The 13,484-nt window shown below is 40.3% G+C and overlaps 1 protein-coding gene across 2 annotated transcripts in view; it reads left to right on the top strand.

Annotated features, from left to right (window-relative positions):
• The window catches only part of LOC119009821 (elongation of very long chain fatty acids protein 6-like), a 14,074-nt gene extending 1,731 nt beyond the window's left edge, over positions 1-12,343 (top strand). Inside the window, exons 2-5 of one of the 2 annotated variants that reach the window (XR_005071826.1) lie at positions 2,625-2,756; positions 6,068-6,219; positions 7,357-7,854; positions 12,164-12,343. Coding sequence is in view for 1 of the 2 variants with exons in the window: in XM_037081454.1 (XP_036937349.1) it covers positions 2,625-2,756; positions 6,068-6,219; positions 7,357-7,787 (715 nt within the window). In the remaining variant the exon portion in view is untranslated. Of the gene's footprint in view, positions 1-2,624; positions 2,757-6,067; positions 6,220-7,356 lie in introns of both variants that reach the window. The other variant, XM_037081454.1, reaches the window with a different exon arrangement.
• The last annotated feature ends 1,141 nt before the right edge of the window (positions 12,344-13,484 follow it).

The raw sequence follows: 13,484 nt of genomic DNA, 5'->3' as shown, positions 1-13,484 counted from the left end.
CTTAAGAAAAATACTCGAACAAAGTAATCAGTTGTCCGGATAGTTGCCGATTAATTTACAACTAATCGATTAATTGTTGCAGCTCCAGTAAAATGTCCTTCACTTACAGCGAGTGCTGATTTTAACCCAGAAAACAGAAAAATTAATAGATCTTAGAGCCAATATAGTTGAGATTAACAGTAAATAAATCAGCAAATAGAATAATCGATGGATTTGGCTTCTCAGATGTGACGGTTTGATGCTTTTCTTTTTTTGATGATGAATTGGTTTGCGACTGCAGGGTTTGAAACAACATTCTTTGTTTGCTGTATCTAAGGCTCATGTTAATTATAACGGACATTTTGCACTTTTCAACTCTGTCAACACATCACAGCCACACCTCAGGTTGTTTGCTGAAACTTCCTCTGATCACCTGAACCATATCACCTGTCACTCACACACACACACACACACACACACACACACACACACACACACACACACACACAGATCAGTAATGTAACTAAAGAGGACATTGGCACAGCAGCTTACTACAGTGAGGGAGATGTTCGTTATCAAATCAGCTCCTTTTCTCAGGCAGTATTAATGAGTAGCTCACCTTCAGCCTGCACCAGTGTAGCTCTTCATCTTTGTCTATCTGTGTTACACACACACATGTTAGATGTCTGAGTCCACATGTTCTTGAAACTGTTTATTGAGAGCTACATAAATAGCTCAGAAACGTGATACGTGTGTAAACACCTACAAAAAATAGTGAAAAATGCTGCTCTCATCCTTTGGAAAACACTGCGTGGAAAGCCGGATTAGGCCATGGAGAGATAATGAATGACATTAATTCTGTTAATTTATGAATCATTAACTTCATCACACAAAAATCTTGGTTCCTACTTCTCTCATGGGAGGATCTTTGGTTAAACACTGAATATATTTGTGTTCATCGCCTGTAGGTTAGATAAAATATGAAGTTTAAAAACACGATTTTGCAGAATATTGCTGCAACTAAAGATTATTGGCATTGCTCCTTTAGTGCATATAATTTCTTCTTGTTTTATTTGTATTGACACAAGGGACAATGAGAATTAAGTCTGTGTTTCCTTTGTTCTCTTGGATTGAGCTCCTCTCTCCAGTTTAACGGGTTTATTGATAATGTAACCACAATCCTTTTCTTTATCAGCACCAGTCACAACCATTGTAGAACGCATTATCAAACAGAGCAGGGCCTGCTGTGGGTGGTAAATCAGCCCAATCATTCTGAAATAAATATATTTTTTCCAAATAAAGCTACCCAACTTATCTGGAAGAAAATTCCTGTAGTTTTACATATTGCAAATACATTTTATTTCCAGTATCATGCAGCCCTAGTTGCAGCTCTATCTTGTGAATCCTGTGAAACTGCATTTATACATTCCATAGACTAAATAACCAATGAATCAAAAACAATATCCAACAAATAAATCAAGAATAGATATGATATATGTTATAGCCATAGCGGCCTTTTATATATTTGACTCTATCAGTTCCCTGTCAGGGGTCCTGAGGGCTTCATGCTGTTTTTTCTGCCTGCAGCCTGGTTGGACTGGGAGCAGCTATCACAAGCATTAACTGGGTCAAGCAGCAGCAGCAGCATCTACTCATCCTGATATGTATTGTGCCAATCTGGATTAGTCATCTGGTGTATTCCCAGACCACCTCAGTTGCACGCACATCACCACACACAGACAGTCTTTATTTATGAAATGATTTTAGAATATCAGGCTGGGTTGATTTTTAGCACGGCGCACAAATCATCTGTAATATTCAGCCCTGCTTTTTGTGTCTGAGCTCAGGAGTCGACCTTTTCTGTTCTCTCATCATTTTTTTGCTACCGGCTCTAATTAAACTGGTATCATTGGCTGCTGATAAGCCAAGGTGGAGCAGTGCCCAGTTCAAATTGCCTCATCACCCAGACCTGGCAGTGTGAGTGGTCAGTGTGTCAGCCACTAATCTCTGTTAATCCTCCGCTGTACTTATAAATGAGGATAAGCATCAGGCTGCCGTCAGGAGTGAAGGATTAGAAAGCTGACACTTTTAATTAATAGTTTTATAAACATGATATATATGTCCTGCATTTACCTGAGACGTGACCTCAGCGGCAGACAGTCAGATGTCGTCATATTTGCTTTGAATTTCAGCTGTCTGGTCCGTTCATCCTATTTGAGTAATGTCCTTATGTAACAGTGTTACATCTGTATCATCACTGAGTGTGCCAGGGTTTGACTGGGGTGATGTAGAGTTTAACAGGACTGTTTGTCGGAGGACGTCACCTTCTTCCTCTTTTGTAACCTGAAAAAGGTCAAAGTACATGTGAGCACTGTTACTGCTCCCACCAGAAGGTTCAGTTGCAGCACTGAAGCTAAATTATTGTAAATTCAGTGTGGAGAGCATCAAAACTGACTAAATTACTTTTCCCAGATCTGATGGTTTAAGTTTTTTATGTGTTGATTTAACTGTGTTTGTTTTGTATCACACTGACAGGTTTGTCCATCATTTTGTCTTACCCTTTATGAATGAGGCGAGGCTAATTAACCAAGCTAATGTTCCGGTTCTGTTCAGTGCGTTATAATGTTGTGTTTTGTCGTCCACAGGAGCAAGTCGTTCATGTTCTGTGGCCTGTATGCTGCGCTCGTGTTCGGCGGTCAGCACTTCATGAGGGAGAGGCCGAAGCTGAACCTGCGTCGGCCTTTAGTGCTGTGGTCACTCAGCCTGGCTATCTTCAGGTGAGTCACCTGCTCTTCTTCCCATCGGTTTTGCACAGCTGTGATTTGCATTTCCATTGCAACAGGGCTACCCGCCTGAAGGTGTGTCTTTTATTTGATGATGTGCATATGGCCTGTGTAGGGGTCAGAGGAACTGCTATAAATACTCATCCTCTGACAGCACTATCGATAAAAAGCTGCTAAAAAAAGCTCCATACATTTATAGCATTTATAACATAGTAAAATCAGGAAATGCTGACTTGGCTTGGCTCCAGCTGGCTCAGTAAAACTTGGAAAGGAAATGCAAATCGGCACAACTCGGTTTTCATTCTCCTGACAAAGGTAGAATGTGTGACAGAACAGCTTTATAACGCAGTACTGTAGTGCTGTGTGAGTACTTCCTCCATCCCTGAACAAAACAAGCAATTTATCACTGTAGACTAAATAACGAATTGAAAAAAAATGATATAAAAATTGAATTATAATAAAAAAATGAAGTTGGTTACAGCCGTAATCTGCTGTATATAACGGGTTTAGTCGTCTAACGTCATTTTCAGGAAAACTAAACTGTAACAAGAATAATGATTCATGGTGTGGATTTTTATTAGGATTAATGATTTATGGCCTGAACATCTTACAGGTTTGCGCATGTATATGGAATAAACTCAGGACGGCTTGTTGCTTGTCTACTCTTGTCCCCCGGTCCTTTTTATTGGTTGTTTTTACTTTTGATTCACTGTTCACAAAGATGAGTAATTTGACTGTGAGGTCTCAATCTTCCTGGTTAATCAGGAAGATTAGATCATCTCATCTGAGGCTGGATGACTTCATGCTCAGAATGTGCTCTGAGAATGTGTTACGCATTGAAAGGTCGAAACCAGTTGCATGACACGACTGTCGCCAACACATTCCTCACTAGCTTTAAAGGTGCGAGCTGTGAACTCAAAGGAAAAGCCAAATAATTCACAGAAAGAAGTTTTCACACCTCAGAAGATGAGATTGTCTTCCTGTGTGTTGCAGCAGTGTTGTTTTGTGAGTGTTACAGAGCACAGTGTTAACACGAACTTCTGCTGCACCGGCTTCTTCCTGGGCTGATTTCCTTATTTAGTTTTGGCATTGTTATGTCATGTCATGTTGTAAAGATTACTGTGTAGCTTTTATTTAAATTCCACTAGATGAGAGGATCTAGATTATAGTAAAACCCTGAAGAGTTACGTAATTTATGTGATGCTTCACTTAACATCTAATTATCATACTAAAGCCACATTTCCATATTTAAATATCTGCCACTATATGCAACTGAATATGTGTTGCTTCCATTTGAAAACAAACATGGAGCCGACTCCGTAGCCGCAGCCAGCAGAGTTTGTAGACATGGTGACCCACTTGGCAGGTGGTAGCAGGCGGGGCTGCTGCACAGAGCGCCATCACCGGTGGATCTGTGGTGTGTTGAGCCCTCCCTCTAATCTTAATCCCACAGCAGTGGGCACAACCTGCCTCACCGCTGCCTGCACACAGGGCATGACGACATGACGTCGGGGTTTCCAAGGCTCATAGAGGGCCGGTGATATCTGTGCATTCTCTCTTATTGTTAGTAAATCCCATGCTTGGAACGAAACCGACAAGTATTATGTGTGAAGCGAAGCGTGGCTGCAGCTAGCATTATTTTAATAAGCATGTAACGTACGGATATTCTGGTCATTAATTGAGTAATCAGATAAGATATATTGAATGCTTTATTTACACATAATACCTAGTCAAGTAGCCACCGCATTGGATTACGGTCTTAACTAGTCATTAATCTCAACCTGCAATCACACTGATTTACGTTAAATGTTGTTGCGTATGTAACATTAAGTCACCTTGTTGGACTGGATGCATAGAATAGATGTTTTCTGTTGAGGTGCTGCAGCAACCTATTGTGGTAAGCTGCTTCAGTTTTACAATAGATAGAATCTTTTCAACTTGTAATGATTCATCACTCATAGTTTGCCCTTAACAAAACAGGCTTTAAATAACCTCATGAAGTATAAACCACAATGAGAAAGAGAGGAACCATGTCGTGTGTCTGCGCGTAAAGTTGTCAAAATTAGCATATTTCTTGGATTCATCATTGAGAGACACGTCAGGACAATAAAAATGAAGGAAACTGTTTTTTTTCCTGTCATTTCATTCATACTTGTGTAGCTTGTTTTCTGCAGATCTGCATGAAGGAGTTTCTCTTGTGAATTAGTGTTTTATATTTTATACCAGTTGTACAGGTTGTGCTTGAAAATCAGAGTAGCAGCGGTGTCGATAATGTCGGGCAGAAGAATTGCTTCCTGCTCTGGATCAATGTATGATTGCACTAGGGTATGATTGCACTGCTCTTAGAGGCTTTTATTGACATTACAGGGATGAGTAATGTGGAGTGTTTATGGCTGTAGTAGAAACAATGGACAAGTGGATTGTACTCTCTGGTTCAGTGAAGTTTTTATGAGAAACAACTACATGGGTTGTAAAAATGGTGTTTGCAGGCTAAAGTTAAGTATCTTGACCCTTGAAATAGTTTTTTTTTACACTCTCTTCACTGTCTGAATGATTACACAGTTACATGTCAGGGCTCAAAACTATTCCATTCTTCCAAGGGAGTTTATGAATTGCCTTCAGAATGATGATGCTGGCTGCTGCAGAAAGGCTGTATTTTCTGTAAAAAAAACAAACAAACAAACAAAAAAACACCAGAAGGTGACCTGGTAATGGCTGCTGAATATAAATAAGGAAGCTCATACTTTATATTTTTGATAGTATAGTGCAGGACTGGAGGGACTGGATATTTGCGCTGTTTTCTCAGTCCCAGTTCCTGTATTGCATAAATATGAAACTCAGAATGTAATCTGGGAGCTCGAACATGAAATTGCTGTAAGTGCAAACAGATAAAGACCACACAGTCTCAGATAAAAGCTTCTTTATTCTTGATGAACTCTGAACGTCCTCGCCCTGTCTGGTCATTGTCTTAAGCCACTCCTTCATGTATGTGCCCCTTGCACGTTACATATTTGCCTTTTTTCTATCACACCTCATTGCAATATAGAGTATGTGACAAACATTTGAGTCCTTTATGGAAAGACTTTATACTGTTAGATGTCTTTCAGTCCACTGATCGTTGCAGTTCCAGCCTTTAGAACAAGGAACTACAGCTGAACAATCTGTTTTTGTTCAGCATGAGAGATGCTTGGATGTCACAGAAGTAGCTGCATATTAATATTAATTGTTTGGTTTCCACTGAAGACATCAGAGTTTGAGATAAACAGTCTGTTAATGTGTTTCCATGTCGTGTGTTCACTCTGCAGTATCATCGGAGCGCTGAGGACTGGCCTCTACATGATGCACGTCCTCACAACCAGCGGCTTCAGACAGTCGGTGTGTGACACCAGTTTCTACAGCGCCCCCGTCACCAAGTTCTGGGCCTACGCCTTCGTTCTTAGCAAGGCCCCCGAGCTGGGTAAGGCCTCCTCCTAATGTCCTCTCATACTGTTTACTCCCCCATGTCCACAGTTCAAGATGTCTCTGTTAAAACTGGGCTAAATGTGTTTGAAACGTTGCTGTCTGACTTCCATTTGACTCTTGTTTTAACAGACTCTAGATTATGTTGTGTAAATTTCAAATAAATCCTAATTACATGTCGAAATGGAGGGGATTAAACGCTGTTGAGGAAGTGGTTATATGTCAACAAGAGATCTGAAATAAACTCCCACGTTTCAACAAAACTTACCCTTAAAGTTCAGAAGCTTCTTGGTTTATGAACAACCAAATGACTGCTCACAGTTTAAAAAGAAACTCCCTCCACGTGAAACAGTTGAGGTATGTCACTTGAATTCCTCATCCTGAACGATTTACTGTGTGTTCACATGCAACGACAGACATCAGCTTTAACCTTGAGTGACTTTTGAATTATATACCTTGAAGCACTTAAACTTTCCAGTAAATTTAGCAGCAGACAATTACCTTAAGAGCTTCCTCTGCCGCTAATCGAGTCTCGTCATGCTCTCTGTCGGACACACAGACCTGATCGTGCTATAGGAAATGGAGCCTGATGCTGAGGTGGCAAGAAAACTCCATTAGTGCATGATTGATAGAGACAGAGAGTTTCCTCATCCGCAGACAGAAAGAATATCTTCATCCTCCTGCTGGTCAGGCCATTAGTTTATTACAGTGTATATACTGTCGTACTGTAGATATGATACCATAAAATAAGCTTTTATTGATCTCCAGATACTGACTTGTGCATATGGTGAAGCACAACGTTCTGTGTAAATACGTTTTATCAAGGACAAAGATAATCGTGCTTCCACAAGTTTGTCAAACGTTTCTATCAGTAATAACTCTGTACTCATTGAACTAAGTGATTGCTGAAGTCTGGGAACATACAGAAAAAAACAGCAACATCAGCACAGCAAAGTCTGACGGAGCAGAAAACATTCAGGTTCTTTCATACTTATTACTTTACTGTACATCAGTCAGTGGTAAATAAAAAGGTATGAGGTAAAAATACATTCACACACATTTCAGCTGCTGGTATTAGAGTAATGATGTTGCTCTGTGCTCGTTGTGAATGACTTCCTGTCCCCTTCTCTCTCAGGTGACACGGTGTTCATCATCCTCCGAAAGCAGCGCCTCATCTTCCTGCACTGGTACCACCACATCACCGTGCTGCTCTACTCCTGGTACTCCTACAAGGACCAGGTGGCGGGCGGCGGCTGGTTCATGACCATGAACTACGTGGTCCACTCTCTCATGTACACGTACTACGCGGCGCGGGCTGCCGGCATGCGGGTGCCTCGACCCTTCGCCATGATCATCACGGCCACCCAGATCATGCAGATGGCGATGGGCCTGGCCGTCCTGGGCCTGGTGTACCACTGGATGCACGAGGTGCACTGTCCGTCCAAAATGAACAACGTCACGTGGGGCTCTCTCATGTACCTCAGCTACCTGGTCTTGTTTGCCGTGTTCTTCTACAACACCTACCTCAGAGGCTCCTCTGGTGGCAAAGGATCCAAGGCAGAGTAGTCTGCCCTGTGCTGTGTTGGATGTGCCATAAGTAGAATATGACCAACAGTGAAGGGGCCATGAATGTGTGAGTCACAGCTAGTTACCTGATGACTGGTCCCACTCTTTTTTATTACATTTTCACTTGACTTTTTATAGCATCTGTAGCTCAAAACAATGATTCATCTGTGGGATTAGAGAGTTAGGAATGAGGAGGTTTGGACTGAGCACAGTCTAATAAGACCCCATCATTAGCTGGAGAATGGATAAAAGGGAAAGGGATGAAGGAAGAGCGTGTTTGTGTTTAACTAACCGTACTCACAATGTTTAAACGATTGCCTTGGTATTTAGACTCTCGACCAGTATCTTAAAAACAGCCATATGAGGGCCAAATATTTGTCAGAGGTGGTTAACAAATGCTTGTGTTCGTATGTTACCATGAAGAAGTAAGTTCTTGATTTATACGTTCAAGCTCTGAACTAGAAAAAAGTACTTATACATTTTAAAATGTTAAAGAAATAGTTCAACAAAACAGTTTTCTTAACTGAGAGTGAGATGAGAGAATTGATTTTAAAGTTGTTATTGATAACATTCAGCCATAAAATGTGGCATTTCACCCCTTACCCACAATTGCATTCACCTCACAACACTGCTGTTGTTGTTTGAATCATCGCTTCCTCAAGTGGTTGCCAGCTGTTGCATATATTCACACATTGCTAACGCTACATAGCTAACGTTAGTGCAGTACAGTACGCTGTACAACTCAGCCTTGCTTATGTTTTTTTACAAACTGGCTGCTACCATGACTCTTGATACTGATGAAACACAGATACAGCGTGTTATACTTTTGGCCCTCAAACCTTGTTAGAAGCTGGAACCAGCCGTCAGAATTCTGACACACAGATAAACAAATCCAGAGAAATTATTGATGTACAATCAAAATAATGTTTTTAAGGAAAAGCTCTATAGGTATGTTATCTTTAGAAAAAAAAAAGATTTGTGTGCGTACATATTTTATCAATATGATATTTAAATATTGAGCTGCATGTTTTCAGCTCAGCGTAAATAGCACTGCTAGTAGTGAGTACAATTAATCTGTTGCACTCTTTCATGAGTAACTTGTTTTGAGTCCTCTGACGGATCCCTGTGGCTCCGTGTTCTTTCACAGTGGAACCCGGGCGTAAACTCTTAGGAATGACCCTGCGCTGCCTGCATCTCAAGTGCAGATGGTTCCTGTTATAAGCCACTGAAACCAGTTCAGCTGCCTATGATATAGCACTTAGAATGTGATGTCTGTGACAACCCCATCTTCTCATTTCACTCTCAGAAAAAGAAAGCAGATGAGTGTTTGACCCAAAATGTTGAACTATTCCTTTAGAATAATGTGTGTTTTAGCCCGAGCCATAACTGTGACCTACAGATACGTACAGGATTATAAAAACGGAAGGAAAACCACACACTGAATGAAAGCAGGGTGTTTTCTCATGTTCGGTTTTAGCACTTACAACACACACACACATATTAAAGACGCACTGCATTTAAACGACTATATTTAGCTCTGAAGCTTCATCACGTCTCCCTCCCTGAGAACAGCTCAGAAACTACAGATGGCTATTTTAACAGACATAACACGTACACTGTAGATCGGTTTCACACGGCCTTTCCTTCATGTGTGCTCTCACCACACTGACACTTGTGAGATGATAAGATCTGAGTGGCAAACACGTTCTTCAGCTTACCTGTTGGGTAACATGTGGAGCTGGAGTCCTCCTGTCTGTCCTTCTGTACTAAAGTTTACACACTGTGCACATTTTGCCTTCTTCATCTGCAGCGTCGCGTCAGGATTTAGGAGAGTTGAGCACTTAACTGTTTTGTCATGTTTGTGTAGAGATGTAGAAACAACCTGAATCACTTTTTTGTTCCTGTTAAAGAAAAGAGGCAAAGTTTCACTGATCATGTCGTTTAGCAGGACTAATTATCTAAACAGTCATTAATCACGTAATTATCAAAGAACAGACAGTTAGTCATTCATTTAGTTTATAGCACTTTAATTGAAACCGATTTAAAAGATCATAAAAAGGCAGATGAAGTGATGACGTCAGTGTAAAGGAGAATAACATTAAATAGCAAGTTAACACAAAGTCGGTGATGACGCTCTCTTGATCGAAACTAAAATTAACAAATTTGAAAATCTAATTTTCCCTCCAAGCTAAAAGTACCTTTATTCGCTTCCAACAAAACAACAACAAAAAGAAAAGGAGAATTATTAGCCCAGCATGAAGATTAGAATGAAAAGGAAATAACTTGACACATAAAACAACAAACCATAATAGAAACTGTAATACACAACAGAGGTTTCACAGATACGCAACAAAAGCATCAAAGATAAAATAAAAACAAAAAAGTAACAAAAAAAGCATGAATTAAATGATACCTACATTTTCTGAATTACTCCGTCCAGATAAGCTCTACAATCCGAGATTATCTCCGTCCATACACACCTGAAAACACATATCTGATGGGAATTGTTGCGTGTTGCCGTAAACAGGAAGCAGATTGTTGACTTTTGTCAGTTTTAGAGGCCGCAAAGACTTCAAAGTATTAAAAGTCATTTGGGGGAAAAACTAATTTAGATTAAAGTCAGAAAAAACAAACCCCTCTAATCCTTTTAATCCTCTTGTATCAAAATATTCGTCCTGGGACCGTCGAGGTTCCTGTCCCACAGTTTGGAAACCATTAGCTAATGGCTGCATTTCCAACCAGAGTCCCAGGAACTCATTTTACACGTCTCTCATTTCCACCTTGATGTAAAAACTAGTGAAGACGCGGCACATCATTCCACCGATGTACGATAAAGCTGTTTTTCATCCTTGTTGTGCTTCGTCATTGGACCATTTCTCGTCTGTAGCTCCATGTTGAAGCACAACGAACAAAACAAAAGCATCTGTGGCTGCAGATCTCTGAAAAATGGTGGCTGAAATAAAACGCTGCTAGTAGTCAATCAATCAGAAATATTCAGCACCACAAAAGTTCCTGCACTTTTTTGAAAGTGGGGACTTTGATAATGTCGGCAGAACTCAGTGTAGACTCCTGCGGTGGAAACATAATTTGTGTGTCTTCTTTTACAAGTAGTTAATCTGTGGATAAAGTGTCTGTTGTGTTCCATACACATCGTCGTATGTCTGTTGTGTTGCCCGTTTTTTAAATTTTAATGTGCGTAATACCAACCCTTCACTTCTTTGTCCTGTCGGTGTTGTAATAGTTTCCCTGTGTGTGGCTACATCCAGCAGACTGTAGATCCACGGAGGGCAGCGAGTGATTACGGACCTATACTTTGATTTAAATTGTACTTGATAGTTGAACGTGTGGGCTGTAAAAACAAAACATTCAGAAGTGCTGATTCTGACACAGAGAGCGACGGGCTGCTGTCGCTGATAATCTGTATCAGCTGCACTCGAGCTGCTAAGAAGGGAGGAAACAAGCCGATGTGTCCACTGTAAATAATAAGAATCTATTTATTTTCTTAATATATAACATTCTCTAGCAGATCTGAGGTGTTTCTGGGAGACTTATTTTTGTTAGGATGTGCTTAATTGTTTCTGCTCTCTCCATCCATCATGTTTGTGTGTTTCTTCATCCATGACGCCATTTTTGCCTCTTTAAAATGTGAAGAGATGGAGGATCACTGTAAACTCTTAGAGCCGTTGATACTTCATGTTGAAAGGAGGCTTCATTTGTGATTTACACTTGATGTGATTTCAGACCGTCCCATTGAAAAACCCACTATTACTGTATTTTTGTTGTGAGGGAGCTGAGGTTTACATTAGAAACTCATTTTCAGTTTTCCAGCTCAAACATTCATTCAGCGTTTTCATACACGACTCTGTGATTTGGTCACGTGGCGTTCTCTGTGCAAACCTTTTTGGAAAACCGATATATTGTACTTATTGTTCAGCAGAGTTTTGGATCTTCAGATGTGTTTTCATGATTCCACAAACATCCTGCTGACATTTAAATCTAATGTTTCCTCAGACTGTTAACATACAAATATGTGATCGTTCTATCACAAGAATATCTCTGAAGATGCAGCTGGTTAACAAGTAAATAACACCAATGTTGAGGTTTGCGTGTCGAGCGCTGTGTGATCGAAATAGGGCATTACGTCTGGAGTCCTCCCTGTTTTATCTTGTTGCCATCGCAGCCTGAATTTCCCTCGTGTTTCGTTACTAAACTTGTACTTTTACTGTAAGAACAGCTCGAACTGTCGGATCATTCTGAGAAGGAACCAAGAGAAGACTCACTAATGATTCCTGGACTTTTTGTGACACCGTTTAAACTTGAACTTTGTGTGCCAAATGTTTTTTTTTTGTTTGCTTTTTGTTTTCTTTCTTGGATAGATGTGAGCATCATGTGTGTCTCATCATGTCTCCTCCTGTAAAAAAAACATCAGAAAACACGCTGATTTCCCCCCTACACCTGTGGATCCAACCATCGACTGCAAACGAAGGGTAAAAAAAACAGTTAAAGGGCTTTTGATGTTGAAATGTTGTTTAATAAATCCATTCTGGTTTTAAAAATGTCTCGTTATTGTTTCTTTGCGACGCTACAGAGGACAGAAGGACAATAACAAACCATCCAGCATGTTAGTTTTGTCTTCAGAGCTTAAAAATGAGTTTGACTGCTTCAATTAATCAGTTCTTGAAATTACAGTTTAGATTTATTATTGTACATATTTATTTTATCCTGCTTGTGCTCCATCTGCTGCCTCTGCTTCTTGTAATACTCATCAGTCACATTGGTTAGGAACTCTTTAAATAAAAAAATATGGACAGAAAATCTATTAAATGTGAACATGTTTGTCACTGATTACCAGTTAAACTCAACAAAACCTAAAAAAAATGTAGTTTGTGTTGGAGGAGACGTTGCTTCTCTGTGTACGACACTAAACATAATTTATTGTGCGTTAGTATCTCACTTCAGGGTTTTTTTATCTGGACGCTGAGTCTGTAACAAACAGACTGTCCCCCTCCCCACAAAGATCTTATCCACTGAGGACAGATTGATCAAGGACACCACACAGAGAGATAATCCATCTCTGTGATAACACTGTCCTCCATTTTCCACAGCCAGTTGAATCCCAGAGTGCAGGGAAAGTGCAGGAATGTGTCTTTGTCGACACAGTTAGAGTCCTCGCAGCCTCCCCGTGGTGTTAAAACAAGCAGCTCCTCTTCCTCGGCTCGGAGTGCGTCCTGCAAACGTCCAGGCTGAGAGACGGACCTCTGGGAGGAGACGGTGGGTTGCTGGAGGACAAAAATCTGCCTGCTCAGCACATTAGTGTCCCAGCTGTGGGTGGTGACACCAGAGGACGGACGCACTCTCAGAGGAGGAATTGAACTTGTGCACTACAAAACTACATTAAACTACAACAGGATTAAAGGTCGTAACTGCAGCTCTGCTCTAAGACAAGAGTTTATACTTCAGACTTAAGTTTTGCTGCAACAAAACCTCATGAAGTTGAAATTATAATGGTAAAAAAAATATATGGAATGTAACTGACTATATTTACCTCAACTAAAGTACTACTTTATCTTCTTTTTATGCCACTTTCTAGCGTTAGTTTATAGTTACTTCACACATTTTTGCATATAAACACACAAGGAGCTTAAAAATATCAGTACATTTACTCAAACACTGAATTTTGCTCAAGTATTTTCAGAG

The sequence above is a fragment of the Acanthopagrus latus genome, chromosome 20, assembly GCF_904848185.1.
Source record: "Acanthopagrus latus isolate v.2019 chromosome 20, fAcaLat1.1, whole genome shotgun sequence".
NCBI lineage: Eukaryota > Metazoa > Chordata > Actinopteri > Spariformes > Sparidae > Acanthopagrus > Acanthopagrus latus.
The sequence above is the reverse complement of the archived record's forward strand: the minus strand, read 5'-3'. Positions and strand labels throughout refer to the sequence as shown.